This window comes from Culex quinquefasciatus, chromosome 3, assembly GCF_015732765.1.
Source record: "Culex quinquefasciatus strain JHB chromosome 3, VPISU_Cqui_1.0_pri_paternal, whole genome shotgun sequence".
NCBI lineage: Eukaryota > Metazoa > Arthropoda > Insecta > Diptera > Culicidae > Culex > Culex quinquefasciatus.
Window position 1 is genome coordinate 38,737,664 of NC_051863.1, and position 17,855 is coordinate 38,755,518.

The following is a 17,855-nucleotide window of genomic DNA, read 5'->3' on the forward strand; positions in this document are numbered from 1 at the left end:
CCCATATTGCCACAACTCGTATGTTTCTTTAAATGTCCCCCCACGCCCCGAGGGAACCTTCTTTGAGGGCACCGGCCACTCCAGGTAGTGGCCACTACTGTCGAAATGGCCATTATTATGTTCAGTATCAAAAACCATGAATTTTGATACCCATATTGCCACAACTCGTATGTTTCTGTAAATGTCCCCCCAGGCCCCGGGGGAACCTTCATTGAGGGCACCGGCCACTCCAGGTTGTGGCCACTACTGTCGAAATGTCAATTTTCATGTTCAGTATCAAAAACCATGAATTTTGATACCCATATTGCCACAACTCGTATGTTTCTGTAAATGTCCCCCCACGCCCCGAGGGAATCTTCTTTGAGGGCACTGGCCACTCTAGGCTGTGGCCACTACTGTCGAAATGGCCATCATTATGTTCAGTATCAAAAACCATGAATTTTGATACCCATATTGTCACAACTCGTATGTTTCTGTAAATGTCACCCCACGCCCCGAGGGAACCTTCTTTGAGGGCACCGGCCACTCCAGGTAGTGGCCACTACGGTCTAAATGGCCATTATTATGTTCAGTATCAAAAACTATGAATTTTGATACCCATATTGCCACAACTCGTATGTTTCTGTAAATGTCCCCCCAGGCCCCGGGGGAACCTTCTTTGAGGGCACCGGCCACTCCAGGTTGTGGCCACTACTGTCGAAATGGCCATTATTATGTTCAGTATCAAAAACCATTAATTTTGATACCCATATTGCCACAACTCGTATGTTTCTGTAAATGTCCCCCCACGCCCCGAGGGAACCTTCTTTGAGGGCACCGGCCACTCCAGGTTGTGGCCACTACTGTCGAAATGGCCATTATTATGTTCAGTATCAAAAACCATGAATTTTGATACCCATATTGCCACAACTCGTATGTTTCCGTAAATGTCCCCCCGCCCCCTCCATCCCGAGGGAACCTGCTTCGAGGGCACCGGCCACTCCAGGTTTTTTCCACCACTGTCGAATTGGCCATTTTTCATGAGAACCGCCGCATCATAGCGACTTCCATCGGTCCGCTTCGCTCAAATTTCCTCCTTCTGCTGCTGGTGGTTCTTCCTTCTGGTTGCTGGTCCCCTTCTTCTATTGGCCGCTGCTGCTGCTGCTGCTCCGCGCCGGCCCGACGTGCACAGTTCGAGTGCTCGTTTCAAAGTGACTTGCTTTTGCGTAATTTTCTGCTTAAATAGCGGCACAGCCGGAGAACGGTACAAAAGGGGCGCGGCCTCGAATGCATACGCTCGCTCTGATTGGTCATCTGTCCGATTTGTACTGAAAAATTACTCATTTTGATTGCATGTTTTAAGTGCTTTAACTATGTTTAGTCAGACTATCTATGTAGTTAAACAATAGCTGAAGTCTTCCTCTTTCGATTGGTGGTCCAACCGTCTGGATTGATTCACAGGGAAAAAAGATATAAGCGTTCAAAATGTCCCCTTTTTTAACGCTTAAAAGTGACGCTTTGGATCGAATTTCTGAACTGGCCCCCCAATATAGTAAGTAGAGACATAGTCCTATGTCAAAAACTGGATTTTTCGACACGCCACGCGCAAAAACGGAAAAATGACGAAATCAGCAAAAAATTAACTTTTCCACTAAAACTGCGATAACTTTAAAATATCAACAAAAACCATACAAATACATGTTTGGGTACCAAAATTATTGTGATTGAAAGACTCAACTGTCCTATATTTTTTTGGTTATGTCTCGGACATACCATCTTGTACTTTTTTTTAGGCTCACAAAAAAACAGATACTGAAATATATGTTTGAACAGTGTTTAAATATCTAAATTCCATTGATTAAACTACTCTTGTTTAATATTTAATTCGGCATACAGCAGAACGTCACAGAAATCAATTTAAATATTATTATTATTTTTTTAACAAAACCAAAGAGGTCAAATAACTTGTTGCTGTTTGAAAAAAACTGAACATACTAAAAAGTAATCAACAAGTTGCAAAAAGAAGATTTTTCCAGCGCTAGTCGTACATTTAGCCAAAAGGTTCACCGAGTTGGATAAATACGACGTGTGCTGAAAAAATCAAGTTTTGCAACGAGTTCCATACACCATTTTTTGCATTTCCGAACAACTCCCTTTAAGTGGAATTATAAGTCAAATGTTCATATATTTTTTCAATTAATCGTTCAAATGTTGAAAAGTATTACTTTTCGAAACAAGTGCTGAAAAATTCTGCTTTTCAGCATTCATTTCTGTGCCGAAAAGTAGAACTTTTGAGTATTTATTTTGAAAAGTGTAACTATTCGATTCTGGTATTTTTGGTACAGAAAAGTAGGCTTTTGCGTCGTTCAAAATTGACAGGAAAATTAAGTAGTTTCAAGACGAAATTGCAAAAAATATTATTTGAAAACTATTTTTCCGAAGTTTTAGTTATACTTGAAAACATTGCAACATTTAAAAAATAAATTTAATAATAGTAGTTTATGCAACAAGTTGCAAAAAGAGGATTTTTTCAGCACAAGTCGTACATTTATCCAACGAGGTTCACCGAGTTGGATAAATACGAAGAGTGCTGAAAAAATCAAGTTTTGCAACGAGTTCCATACAACATTTTTTGCAAATCCGAAAACACCCATTAAGCGAAATTTTAAGTCAAATTTTCATGTATTTTGTCAATAAATCGTTTAAATCAAAAAAATGTTGAAAAATGTAACTTTTCGAAACAAGTGCTGAAAAGTTCAACTTTTCAGCACCCATTTCAGTGCTGAAAAGTAGAACTTTTCAGCATTTATTTTGAAAAGTGTTGCTATTCGATTCTGTTATTTTTGGTACAGAAAAGTAGGCTATTTCGTCGTTCAAGAATGACAGGAAAAGTAAGTAGTTTCACGACGGAATTGCAAAAATAATCTTCTTAAACAATTAGAAGAATCCTTACAAATATTTTTGAAAATTTTGCTCAGGTTTAACAATTATTCAAAATGAAATTTATTTTCATAGGACTGTTTAAAGAATTTGCAATATTTATAATATTTGATATTATTTATAAACATTGCTTTGCCAGGCTAAGTAACATATAAAAAAGATTTTTTTAAGCAAAAATTCCAATATTATAAAAACATTCATATATTGTTAGAAAAAAAATGCAATATTTGAATAACTTTGGAATAATTTTGTTCCAACAAAAAAAATGCAATGAAAAACTTTGACATGTCATTTCGTAAAAAATCGATTGAAGTTCACAATCTTCTCAAACATATAAATATTGAAAAATTTGTGTTAGACTCAAGGGTTTAAACTAAGAACGAATCAAATAAGAACATATGAGAGGGTGATAAAAAGTGTCCTGATTTTCTTCGATGGAGACACAATTCTACCCAGAAAAACTTGGCACCACAAAAACTTTGCTCCCTGCATCCCCCCCATGTCAGTAGTCAGTGCAGCACATTTGCGACGACTTTTGTTGACGACGTCGTCGCCGTACTTACCTAAAGGTAGTTCCATGCAATCTATACATCGACGCCGGAAAAAGGGAAGAAAAAGACAAGAGAGGACAAAGTTTTATAATTGTGTCTTCTTGTACGAAGCTGGTGGTTTGAGTATTTTTTAATGTTTTTTTTTTCTCGAACTCTATCTATACAGGTAGTATACTTTTTGTTAGTGATTTATGTGAGAGATGTGTGTGTGTGTGTGTGCGAGTTTGAAAAACAGGTGCAAGCAAGCAAGCGGGAGATAGATCCGGAGGAGAAAGGGTAGTGTTGTCAGTTGTCTATCAATTAAGCTCTAACCAGCAGAGACAATCAGGACGGACGCTAAAAACTTCTGAACGTGGTGTGGCAGCAGGTAGCAGCAACCGCAACGAGTTTTATGTTCTAGATTTTACAGAGTTTTTGTTGCTGGGATGTGCCAAAACAGCTGCGCCTGTCGCTCCCCCCACTAGAGGTTATAGAGAGGGCGAAAAGTACCTCCGGACGAGTGGTGGTAAAAACATGGTTGTTAATTAAGCGTTAATTACTGGCGCGGTACAAAGAGTTTTGCCTGTCTACCGTAGAGTGCGGAAAAAGTATACGCTATAGATAAATAATCATGCATCACAAGGAAAGGCAAGCTAAACAGAACACGAAACGGCCCCACAGATAATAGGAAAATAATGGGACCCAAGCTTCAAGAACTGATTAACGTCTAAACACTTGCTATCCCATGCCCCACGAGGACCCCCCCTTGAAGTGAAACGTGTTGTGTCTCCGCACGAAGGAGGCAAGTACCATCGACGCAAGAGGATCCTAGAAGGAGCAGCAACACGGAGTAGCGATTCCAAAGGATTTCGTCCCTCCCAGCCCTCGTACCGCACCGTACCGGGAGTCACATTTTATGGGTGTAATTTTACATTGATTCTCATTCTGGGAATCATCCCCCGACGTAGTCGCTCCGTGTGGTGTGCCAATACTCTGTGTCAACGTCGTCGACGAAGAAGACCGGTGGGATTATCGTTCCGTATGGGATACACTGTTTATTGCCAGATTGGTAATTGCAAGCTTTCCTCGAAGCTCTTCTTTGGGCGGTGCGCCACGTGTGGTGTACCACATGAAAGGCGAACTCCGGTCCTGAACCTGAAGCACACCGGTTAAGCCTTGGGGAATAAGACAGTAGGGGGTTTTCTTGTGTCATGCTTTTTGCAAGCATGCAGGTGAACGAGGGGGTATTGATTATTTTGTCGTTCTGGGTAAAAACATACATTATTAGCCGAGGAGCCGACTAATTGAAACCGGACTAAGGCAGTCTTTAACAAAGCATCAGGCAAGGATAACAATACAAGTGTGAAATCCTAATCATGCTTTTGAATGTTATGATCAGCACACCCCAAAGGTGAGCATGAGCATGAGAGACCACCCATGGTTGTCCTTCTCCGTTGCTGAACAGGACCGTAATAACCCATCAGCACAACTGGTCACACGCTTCAACGATCAAATGATGTTTCCCTTATCAACAGCATGCATGAATGCGCTGAAAAGATAAAACATCACGATCATCAAAACTAGAGCCGGTGCGAATAGGAAACAGTCGTTGGCCACCAACGGCGCCCGCCATGTCAGTTTGTAGATCTCGAGGGAATGGGACGGGAATGTTAGTTAGCACAGGCTGCTACCAAGGGTGGGTTCTATACGATATCCACACCCCGCGTGTGCCGGAAAACTACTTCTACTTGGGATTTTGTTAGTGGGGAAGGGTAATGGCCAGGATTCATCATAGAGGATGATGATGTGGCCCAATAATCAATGAATTTTGTTGAATAGGGTGATGTATTATGTATTCTCAAGGCAAACAATCGGATGATGCGGATGAGACCGTTCCCGGTTATTTGGTGTTGAGTTTAACATAAATGATTCAATCTTAGACAGCCGGCTGTGGAAAGATAGAATCAAAATTATGTGTGATTAAAAGGTGAAATATTAAACTCAGCGTAACATATTTACGTAGAGTTGCCCTGAGACTATTTATACTTTTAAATTATTATAAGATGAGCGACCAATTAATGACTGAAGAGTTATGATGTTATCTGAAGGACTTGAACAATCGCGTTGAAACAATATTTGTCGCCGTGATTCGCGGGAAACGAATGGTCGAATTGAATGATAATTTATATTTTGCTGACGCAATTTAAAAAGAATCTTCCCGTGAAACAATTGCAAATCATAGAACAAAGAAATCCGACTGTGATGTGTACCAAATACATGACTAACGAGAAAAACACACCGACGACGATGGACGAAAACGGAACGCGAAAAAATGCGTCCCGACGGACAGGCATCGCGAAACGAACTCTTAGGGTGGATTTTCATGGATTTTTCGATGACCGACATCGAAAGCGGCTTTCGATGCTCGTGGTCATATTTTGCCGAAAACTAATTTTTATCAATCAGGTTAAATCGCAAAATGGTTTGGATTGATATTTTATGGTAGTATAAGCACAAACAAACACATACCCATCGCCGGAAAGTTGCGAAAATGCGATTTTCCGACTTTTCATTTTCGATGCACGAGCATCTTTAGACGACCGACATCGAAAGCATACTCACGACCATGCTTTGCTAAAATGTCCGTGCATTAAAACTCGATGCTCGTTCAGTGTCTTTTTGCTACCTCAGCGGCACCCTAGACACAAACCTAAATAACGCTTTGAAACGCTTGGTACGGGATGGGAATGAAACTTGACGAAACAAATTCTATCTGTCAAACCAGACCTTGTCAACAATCAAAACAGCTGATTTTGCATGGTGAAATGAGGTGAAATGGAGTTATTCTTCTGGCCGTTGTTTTGCAGACGGAAACCGTCCACCGGTGGACGGATTTCTTGCCTAGGTTAGCAAGAGGAACTGATCCACCGGTGGCCGGATTTCTGGACATTGTTTTGCCGGAGGAATCCGTCCACCGGTGGTCGGATTTCAGGGCATTGTTTTGCAGGAGGAATCCGTAAACCGGTGGAAGGATTGCCTGGCCAAGTTGACAAGAGGAACTTGTCCACCGGTGGTTGGATTTCGGTGCATTGTTTTGCAGGAGAAATCCGTCCACCGGTGGACGGATTTCAGGGCATTGTTTTGCAGGAGGAATCCGTCCACCGGTGGACGGATTGCCTGGCCAAGTTGACAAGGGGAACTTGTCCACCGGTAGAAGGATTTCGGGCATTGTTTGTTTTTGCTGGAGGAATCGGTCCACCGGTGGCCGGATTTCTGGACATTGTTTTGCAGGAGGAATCCGTCCACCGGTGGTTGGATTTCAGGGCATTGTTTTGCAGGAGGAATCCGTTCACCGGTGGACGGATTGCCTGGCCAAGTTGACAAGAGGAACTGGTCCACCGGTGGTTGGATTTCAGGGCATTGTTTTGCAGGAGGAATCCGTCCACCGGTGGACGGATTGCAGGGGTTTGTTTTGCAGGAGGATGGACTTCAGGGCATTGTTTTGCAGGAGGAATCCGTCCACCGGTGGACGGATTGCCTGGCCAAGTTGACAAGGGGAACTTGTCCACCGGTAGAAGGATTTCGGGCATTGTTTGTTTTTGCTGGAGGAATCGGTCCACCGGTGGCCGGATTTCTGGACATTGTTTTGCAGGAGGAATCCGTCCACCGGTGGTTGGATTTCAGGGCATTGTTTTGCAGGAGGAATCCGTTCACCGGTGGACGGATTGCCTGGCCAAGTTGACAAGGGGAACTGGTCCACCGGTGGATGGATTTCGGGGCATTGATTTGCAGGAGGAATACGTCCACCGGTGGCCGGATTTCTGGGCATTGTTTTGCCGGAGGATTCCGTCCACCGGTGGTTGGATTTCAGGGCATTGTTTTGCAGGAGGAATCCGTTCACCGGTGGACGGATTGCCTGGCCAAGTTGACAAGAGGAACTGGTCCACCGGTGGTTGGATTTCAGGGCATTGTTTTGCAGGAGGAATCCGTCCACCGGTGGACGGATTGCAGGGTTTTGTTTTGCAGGAGGATGGACTTCAGGGCATTGTTTTGCAGGAAGATTCTGTGCACCGATGGACGGATTGCCTGGCCAAGTTGACAAGGGGAACTGGTCCACCGGTGGATGGATTTCGGGGCATTGATTTGCAGGAGGAATACGTCCACCGGTGGCCGGATTTCTGGGCATTGTTTTGCAGGAGGATTCCGTGCACCGTTGGACGGATTGCTTGCCTAAATTTTGCTTAAATTTCTTAAATTCCAAAATTTCTAAAATTTCTTTAAAAAATATAAAATTTTCTTAAACTTATAAATTTACTAAGTTTTTTAAAATTTCAAAGTTTTCTAAAATTTCAAAGTTTTTTAAAATTTCAAAGTTTTCTAAAATTTCAAAGTTTTCTAAAAATTTTTTAATTTTTGAAGTATAAAAATATATAAAATGTCTTTACTTACTTTAATTTCTTCAATTCCTTTAATTTCTAAATATTTATAATTTCCTGAATATCTTAAATTTCTAAAATTTCTAAAATTTCTAAAATTTCTAAAATTTCTAAAATTTCTAAAATTTCTAAAATTTCTAAAATTTCTAAAATTTCTAAAATTTCTAAAATTTCTAAAATTTCTAAAATTTCTAAAATTTCTAAAATTTCTAAAATTTCTAAAATTTCTAAAATTTCTAAAATTTCTAAAATTTCTAAAATTTCTAAAATTTCTAAAATTTCTAAAATTTCTAAAATTTCTAAAATTTCTAAAATTTCTAAAATTTCTAAAATTTCTAAAATTTCTCAATTTTCTAAAATTTCTAAAATTTCTAAAATTTCTAAAATTTCTAAAATTTCTAAAATTTCTAAAATTTCTAAAATTTCTAAAATTTCTAAAATTTCTAAAATTTCTAAAATTTCTAAAATTGCTAAAATTTAAAAAATTTCTAAAATTTCCATAATTTTGAAAATTTCAAAAATTTCTTAATTTAAAAAATTTCCTTAATTTTTTTTTGATTTCTTAATGTTTTTAATTTCTTTAATTTCTTGAATTTCCTCAATTTCCTAAATTATTAAATTATTTCTTTATTTTCTCATATTTCTTGAATTATTTTTTTTTTAATTTCTAAAAAAAATTAAATAACTTAATTTTTTTTAAATTCTTGAAAATTTTCCAATTTTAAATCCACTCTATAGAGAATTTGCAGCTAAGCTAAAAGACACATGTCGCCACCTATGAACAAATAGCGTAAACCTATGATTTTTTTGAAAAATGTGTTTTTTGCTTCATAATCAACATTTTTATTAAACTTATGCCGGATTCGGATGAGAAAAATTATTTCCAACAATTTGGTGTACAACTTTCCAATATTTGTTTGATTTTCTACGAGAAAACTGTAAATTTAGAAAAAGATAGAAATTTGGACTATTTGGCAAGAAAGTCTGTCAAAAATCAATAAAAATTGTTGAATATACGTTAACACATCTGTTATCAACTATAAAATTGTCTGTTGATATATATGGGGGAACTCATTTTTAATGTTCCAAAACATGTTTTTTTTAAAGAAAAAGTCACAAATTTTTGCGTGCCTAAAAAATGATGTTCATTATTTTAAAGTAAAAAAAAAATTCTCGTCTTTTGCAACCAGTTTCATTAAGATTGATGCAGGGAACCATGAAAAATAAGCGATTTTGTTCTTCAATCCAGCAGAAAGAAATACGATTTTTGGCAAGTAACCTCATTTTGGCGCTACCTACATTTGAAACACATTCGCGCTGCAAAACCTCAATTATCTCTCATCTTTTTGGCATGATTTTTCCAACGAACATGAGGCAAATGGTTTTATTTAATTAAATTATGCGCTAGTCTAATCATACGCCTTTTTGAAAAAGATTTATTGAACAACATCAGCTTATTTCAAAAGTTGTTCTGGAGTTCCGATCACCACGCAATGCTGCTTTGTTTACGTTTGAATCTGTCATTCTCCATCCTTCGTTAACTTGCATGCAAGTGTTCCTTATTCCGGAAAGTCGATTTTGGGGTTGCGTCTAAGCTAAATGAAGTAACGCAAGCCACGAGCATCGAGTTGGTTCGATGCTCGTGCTCTCGATGTCGTTGCACAATCCATGAAAATCCAGCCTTATGATCAGCACACCCCAAAGGTGATAGACAAACAGTCTTCAAAAACAAGTGTCTGTATGGTAATCTCGGATTACTCAAGCCACATCTATGACGAAATCTGATTAGGATTATCTGGGCGGATACCGAGTGGCGTGGCTCACGCATACATGAAAAAGACAAAAATGTTTTATTTCGAGTGCCTCAAAAGGAATTTACAAGCATTTTGAGCGCATTTGGTTAAGGTTTAGTTGTTCCACTCTTGAACTGATTTAATTTATTTATTTTTCACTTTTTAACTCTTCTTCAAGAAAGTTTTCATATACACTATGAGATTTTCTTAAATTAAAGGTTTCATATAGGTTTTGATCTGGGAAACAACTTTGTAGAACATTACAAAGCACTAGGAATTAATCCCGGAAAGATACAGATAAATTTTCAGAGTACGTTATAATTATCCTGTATCTTTTTGGGGTCAATTCCTAGCGCATTGCGATGTTCTACAAAGTTTTTCTCGGGATCAAAACCTATAAGAAATCTAAGAATAGGAAAATTTGATAGGGTTTTTAGGAAACTTTCTTTAAGATGAGGTAAAAAGTGAAAATTTCCCATAGTAAATTGTTAGAAGTTCCATACTAATTTCAGATCAATGGTGAAAGTATTAAACCTGAACCAAATGCGCTCAAAATTTCAGGCTAGCTTTTGGGGCCATACTGCTTCATAGCCACGCTAATACCGAGTAGTTTCAATAAAACCAAATTGATAGAAAGCCCTCAAAACCCATCTTCCTTAACATGGAGATTCCTCCTTTTCTCGAGCTTGGGAATTTAGGTGTTAATGTTACAATTTTTTTTTTTTTTTTTTTTGAATTAAATATACTTTATTGAATCTTTCTTATAATAATTACATTTGGTTTACATAATAAGTGGTCAGCTGTGGCTCTTCAGCTTTAGTTTGCTTTTCGTGATTTAAACACTGTTCATATTCATAACTTTAAAAGTATATGATTTATCATTTTTGTAACACTAGGTACAATGAAGAAAAAAATTAAGAAAACATAACCTAACCTAAAACTAACTTAATCTTACCATAAACTAAACCAATCCTTGAATCAAGGGGTATTCAGATATAGCACATTTTTCCCTGAATTTCAAACATTTTTCTTGAATCTTCTGATCCAACATTTTTACTTCTGCTAATTCATGAACCTCACTTGATCTTGTCCAGCCAGGAACATTCAAAACCATTTTGAGTACCTTGTTTTGGACACGCTGGAGCTTCAATTTATGAGTTCTAGCGCAACACTCCCAAACAGGTACTGCATACTCAATAACGGGGTAAATTATTTGTTTGTAAACTGCTAGCTTATTTTTCAAAGATAACTTTGATTTTCTGTTAATTAAAGGATACAAACACCTGATGAGAATGCTGCACTTGTTCAATATTTTATCTACATGCTGTCGAAACAATAGTTTCGAGTCAAGTATGAGACCTAAATATACAACTTCCTTTGACCAGGGTATTGAAACATCATTCATTTTAATCAAAACATCATCCTTTGGGACAAATCGGGCCGATTTGGAAAGTGGAAAAATGATGGTTTGAGTTTTGGCTGCATTTATGCGAATTTTCCAGTCGCCAAAGTATTCGGAAAGAACGTCAAGACCCTTCTGAAGACGGCCAACTAAATATCTGGTTATTTTACCCTTATAAATAACGGCAGTGTCATCAGCAAAAGTGACAACACACCATTACCAGGAAGAGTAGGCAAATCAGATGTAAAAATATTGTACAGAAGTGGGCCAAGAATACTTCCTTGGGGAACCCCAGCATCAATGTTGAATAATCCAGAAGCAATCCCATTCAGAAAAACCTGAACGATCTCTCCGAAAGATAGTGCTGGATAATTTTGATAAGATACATTGGAAAACCGTATAAATACAGTTTATGTATCAAACCATCATGCCAAACATTGTCAAAAGCCTTCTCAACATCCAACAAAGCCATAGCAGTTGATTTAGACTCAAGCTTGTTCTGCTTGATGATTTTAGTTACTCTCGTAAGCTGATGAGCAGTATTATGCCCCTTTCGGAAGCCAAACTGCTCATTCAAAATTATATTATTATCGTTGGTAAAATCCAAAAGCCTTGAATAGATGACCTTCTCAAAGAGTTTGGACAGACTACTCAAAAGACTAATGGGACGATAACTTGTTGGCGATGTTGGATCTTTTGAGGCTTCAAAATTGGTATGACTTTGCCCAGCTTCCAATTGGTGGGGAAGTAACCAAGTTGCAAACATTTATTGAAAATATTGGCTAGATGTTGAAAGAACTGATCACTCTGTTTTTTCAACACTAGATTAAAATGTTATCAAAGCCTGGAGCTTTCATATTTTTCATTTGTTTAACTGCAACTTTGACTTCCTCACCAGAAACATGGGAATCTGCAGGAAATTCAAAGGTAGAGTCATTGATTGTTGAAATACTATTGGCAACTGATGTTTCTTTACGGCTGGTCATGGAAGCGCCAAGATTATGAGAACTAACAAAATGAAGCCCAAGTGCATTTGCCTTTTCCTCGGATGTAATCAAAGGAGAATCCTCAACAATAAGAGGAGGAATAGGCTTTGGTTTGTTTTTAAGAACTTTTGAAAGTTTCCAAAATGGTTTTGAATAATTCCCAAGCTGGCTTACATGTTTTGAAAATTCTTGATTTCTGATATTGTCAAGTCGGTCTTGTATGATTTTGTTCAAATTGTTAACTGAAATCTTTTGTCATAGTCCCCAGTCCGTTGATATTGTCTCCTATAAACATTCCTAAGTCTAATCAAGTGTTTAGTATCTACGTCAATATCAGTTACCTTAAAATTAACAGGAACCTCCCGAACGTTGGCAGCCTCTGCTTGGTTGATAGCCTGCTGGATCACCTCCAGCGAACGATCAATATCGGCAGAAGTTTCCGGGTGTTGATCATAGTCGATGTTGCTGTCGACCACTTGCTGAAACTGCTGCCAGTCAACGTTGTGGTAATCTTTCCGGGTTGGTTGCCGCTGCGGAGTAACGGAAGCTCCAACCTCCACAACCACCGGATAGTGATCAGAACTCAACTCTTCAAACACCTCAGGATGAGCCACGTTCTCAGCCATATTGGTAATGAAGAAATCGATGATTGAGTGATTCCCAGACCGAGCCACCCTCGTTGGACGATCCGGACTCACAACGTTGTAGTATCCGTTTTGCAGATCGTTGTGCAGAATCACTCCGTTCCGATTCCTCCTGCTGTTGCCCCAAACTTCATGCTTCGCGTTGAGGTCACCAGCGATGATGTACTTTGCGCTCCGCCGTGTCAGCTTCTGGATATCGCTCTTCAGTTTTGCTGCTGAACCATCTCTGGCATTCACCTGACGTGGGCAGTATGCAGCAATGAAGAGTACTGGGCCAACCGAAGTGGGAATTTCCACTCCAACGGCCTCGATGATGTCCAGCTTAAAGTGTGGCAGCCGGCGTGGCTTGAGATCACGATGAACAGCGACAAGCACACCTCCTCCTCCAGAGGTGGTCCTGTCGAGCTGCGTCGCGATCTTGTAGTTTTGCAGATAAACTTTTTCACCGGGCTTCAGATGAGTTTCCGTGATGGCAGCTACGTCGATCTCCTTCTCGCGAAGAAAATCCACCAGCTCTAAGTTCTTCCTCCTAATGGAGCAAGCGTTCCAATTCAGCAGCTTGAGGGACCTACGATCCATACTGGATGACGAACGAGGTCAGCACTTCAATCTGCTGGGTCTTGGTTTTGCATCCACGCAGTGCAGCGGACATCTGTTTGAAAATATTGAGGAGTTCGGTTGAGGTGTAAAGATCATTACCATTTTCCTCAACTGCTGGTTCTTGGGTTGGTCTTGGCTCCTGGCTGAAGCCCGGTGGTGGCGGTCTCGGCTCCTGGCTGGAACCCGGCCGTGGATGATTCATCTCAGCTCTCTTCCTGGGATCCAACGGCAACGGTGCCAAGTTCGGGACCTGGCGTCGCGGTTGAAGAGGTGGAAAATTTTGCTCCACCAGGGCTGGAGGAGTTCTACGACGCTGAGGCTGATTCTTCGTCGATGCTTGCTGCCGAATTTTCACGAACTCAGCTCTCTTGGGGCACTTTCGGTCGGTTGACGAATGCTCACCGTTGCAGTTGAGGCACTTCACCAGCGAATCTTGGATGCACTGGGATGTGATGTGCGCATCGGTACCACATTTGGCGCAACGACGCTTCAGGTGGCAGTTCTTACCTCCGTGCCCGAAGCCCAGGCAGTTGAAGCATTGTGTGACGTCACGATGCACTGGTCGGTATCGCTCCCACGACACGATAATGTTGAAAACCGCTCGGATTGCCTTCAGCTCAGGAAGCGTCGTCGATCCCTTAGCCAAATGCAGCAGGTAGAGCTGGTCACGGTACTTGATGTCTTTGTTGCGTCGGCTCATTTTGTGCACGGCCAACACATCCAGTTTCAAAACTTTTAGCTCGGCAGCTAATTCCTCCACTGGCATGTCGTACAGACCTCTGACGACGATTTTGTACGGCTTATCCATGACGACATCATGGGTAAAGTACTCCGCCTCGTTTTCGGTCAAGTAATCCTTGACCAGTTGATAGTGCTGCCTGGATTGCACCAGCACCTTAAATCCGTCCTGACACAGACGAATGTTGCCTTGGACTTTCCCAGACTTGATGAGTTCAACCAGCCCCGCACGAAAGTCGATCGTTGCTGCTGATTGCCTCACATAAAAGGAGGCAGTTTCTCCTTTCGCTGTTTCACTTCATTCTCCTTTGCTTCCGCTACCTGGTCCTCGTCAGGCAGTCCAGCAAACTTGTTGTTCTTCAAAAGCTGCTCCTCGTGCGATGAAGAGTTCTCCTCCTCCTCATCCATCGGTACAGTACCGTCGCTCTTTTTCGTCTTTTTGCTGTTCGATGTCACTTCCAAAAGCACCTTCCTTTTGGAAATTCCCGGTTTTTGGCCATCAGTTGAGGCCTCAACCTTCCTTTTGGAAATTCCCACTTTTTTGCCTGCTTGAGCCGCAGGTAGGGCAATATTGCCGGCGTTTTGCGCCGGGACGCGACGAGTCATGTTGATTCAGACAACCTTCACCAACGAATGCTCGGATAACAATGAGGTGTTAATGTTACAAAATGAGCTGTCCCTCTAGGCTTGAGAAGGCCGCCCGAATCCCAAGAACGCAACCTTCGCCACCTTCGAGGTAGTGGCGTTCGTGTGAAAACTGAAACCTTAGACACACCTGTCCAACGCATACCAGCTAGAGGTGATGAAGGTTAGCGCTCGCGGGGTTACGTTTGAACAACGTAATCTGCATACGAGCAAATGTCGAAAGTTCGAACAGGAGTGCCGATGAGTTTCAGCCAGGACGAACCCGTGCGGAGGAGGGTAATTGAACTGGACAAGAAGCAGAGAGAGAGAGGAAAAAAATCATTTCCATCAAAACAAAGCCTGTTATTCATCGTCGTGGGGCGGGCGTACGGTAGCAATGACCGAGCCCTGTGGGATGTGCTGCGAGCAAGTAAACATGTACGTGAGCGACAGACAGTGCGGGCTCTGAATGTGTGTTTTGCTTCTGGGATGTAACATTCGGATAATGAACCTTGGATCTGCGGAAGAAAGGTACGCGATACGATACTGATGGGGATTTGGACAATTGCGATGTTTGGTAACTCTCGTTTTGTGTTTACTACCTGTCAACAGATCGCCGAGTCCGCCAATTTCAAAGCTTCTCGAAAGGTCCAATCCGACGACACAGTTAAGACATTCAAGGGCTTGAACACCGCTGCGGACCATTGAACACGAAAATTATGTCTATTCCACAGCGACCGCGCCAACCGACGTCACACTGGAAACCTTTTAAAGTCATGCTCTGGGCGTCCCGTAGGCACAGTCGCCTCCCCCGGTAAAGTATCGCAAAACCAAACAACTGTTCACAAAAGCGTCTTACGTATTCGCTCTACCCGGAGAGCGAAGACGTTATTTGATGACGGTGAGCATGCTTTCGCATTCTCAACCAAAGAGAAAATGTAGCAGCCTTCCGTCAAGCTCCCCACCTCCCCTTTCACCCCTTCCTTCCGGCACAAGTCCTTCCTGTGAAGCCCAGGTATCCCAGGACACGCGCGTCACACAAGACAGCTGCGGTGTGGGGCTGGTTTTTCTTGGAGTCGATTCAAAAAGTCAGCCTCTTTTCATCGTTTCGGGGTGCACCCAAATGCCATCAAGTCACGGTGACGGCGTTTGTTACCCTGGAAGGTTGATTTTAGGCTTCTGCGGAAAAGTCCGGAAAGACGGCAACGTCTTCTGGGGACATAAAACGGTGACGCAACTGCCGATTGATTATTACCAGATCAGATTAGGTAACCCAGGGTAAGTAAATTGGGTCTGTTCTAGTCCCAGCGGGATTGGGTCCGCTGAGGGAAATTTATCAATTAAATCGTGCCCGCTTCATCAAAGTTAGATAATCGACCTAGCTCGGTCTATTCATAATGAAGCTTGCAGCGAAAGCCATTCAATTCCCCCCGTAGCATGCCCAGAGACAAGACACGGGAATCCCTCGAGTAAATAGAGCATTATGGTTAAGCTCCCGTAGTGACATATCGGACAGGATGGCCGGCCTCGTACACACAGTAGTCCCAGAGCCGACGTCGGCAAGGTGTTTGTACAAACAAAAATAACCCTGGTTAGCAGCAGCAGCAATGTTCCGTCCCGGCGGATGACCGGAGAAACGATGTGATTCCCGGCTCTGCGGGAAACAGCCACTCATGTAAAACAGCTTGTTATACCGACCGGACGGACCGCACGAGTGTCCTGCCAGCAGCAACAGTAATTGGTTTGCTTGAGCGGAATTATTTTCTTAGCATTATGACCGGGGTTGTCACAGCTCGGACCGGACATTGCCTGGTGGACCCAAAGCATAGAAGATTAACTCCGAGATGCGTCCCCGATTTCAGTACGGGGATTTCAGGTGTCACTGTCCGAAGAAAGGACCGTTGGCGAGAAGGAGTATAATGTAATCGAAGACAGGTGTCACTGGAAGCGTCGTGTACCGGGGGATCCTTTCCGGAGCCCGGGAGATTACAGTTATTAGGATACAATGGGCGCGAGTCAATTTGCGGAGGGATCCTAATGTGTTTTAGAAGAGGATACCTAAGTCCTTCGATACCGCAGTACGTTGGGACATAATTTTAGGTAAATAATGCCGATAATGAGTTTGAAAAAACACTGAGGCGTAATATGCTCAATATTCTCTCATTATTTGCCAATTTTAACCAGCACAAATCACTTCAAAGAGATTGCGAATTTGGCAATTAAATAAACATCATCATCATTTGCAGCGTTGTTCAGGCCGTCAGAATGCGGAAGCTGCCAAAATCGCATCACTCAGCGACGCTCTAGAAACCCACTTTCTGCACATCAGAACTTTTCAGACATCATCGTCAACGATGATGCATCGTCGATTCATTGTGTTTGGAGGACATACTCCAACTCAGGAACCGAAAGGAGGAAACAAAAAATCAATCTCAATGTGCTGAGTAAAAGCCAAATCCAAATCAACTTAATGGCGCCGGATACCATTCTCCTTTCCGCTTCTTTAGAATTCTATGAACTTGCGTTCTTCACAAAGAACAACGCCATAGACCCGCGTACACTTTTGGAGCGGAAATTTGTTGCTGAACCATTAATAGCGACTGCTGTGCTACGTCAGCGATGGTGAAGCTTCATTCTCATTGTTTCCATCCGATTCATGGCCACCAATCAAAATCAACATCATCATCAGGCCTGCCGGCTGTAACCTCCCCGCCGACCATCATCATCACCACCATCAATTTGGCCGGCTGCTGCGGATGGATCATTGGAGCCCACAGCAGATGAGCAACACCGCCGAGCAGCGAATAAATATTAATAAAAATAAAGACTAAATCAAGGACCCTCCGCAAGGGGCTGCAAAAGTGGGGATTGTATTACAGCCGAAAAGCTGTACCCCTATTAACGTTGCTTTGCCTGTGGGCAGCAAATCGCTCTCCGTTCTAGTCCCCACACCCTCGTCAACGGACTCATTAAACTCATCACCACGTCTCACGCGCGTACATACGGGATAATATAATCCAAAGAACCTTCCCAGAAACCTTCAGCCTGGGTGAACCTCCTCATCCAGTTTCACTTTCCGTACGCAAAAAGGGGGTGTAAAACAATACCTGGCGAATCCAGCACAGCAGAATACCCACCAGATCGAAACAGAAAGCTTGAGCCCCATGTATGGCATTACTATAC

General features: G+C 41.7%; 1 protein-coding gene across 2 annotated transcripts in view; it reads right to left on the reverse strand.

Annotated features, from left to right (window-relative positions):
- Positions 1-17,855, reverse strand: part of LOC6039378 (RNA-binding protein Musashi homolog Rbp6) — a 92,133-nt gene that overhangs the window by 39,336 nt on the left and 34,942 nt on the right. The window contains exon 3 of one of the 2 annotated variants that reach the window (XM_038262038.1): positions 3,483-3,503. The exons of the other annotated variant lie outside the window; for it this stretch is intronic. Coding sequence (XP_038117966.1) covers positions 3,483-3,503 — 21 coding nt within the window. The remainder of the gene's footprint in view (positions 1-3,482; positions 3,504-17,855) is intronic. 2 annotated transcript variants of the gene reach the window in all.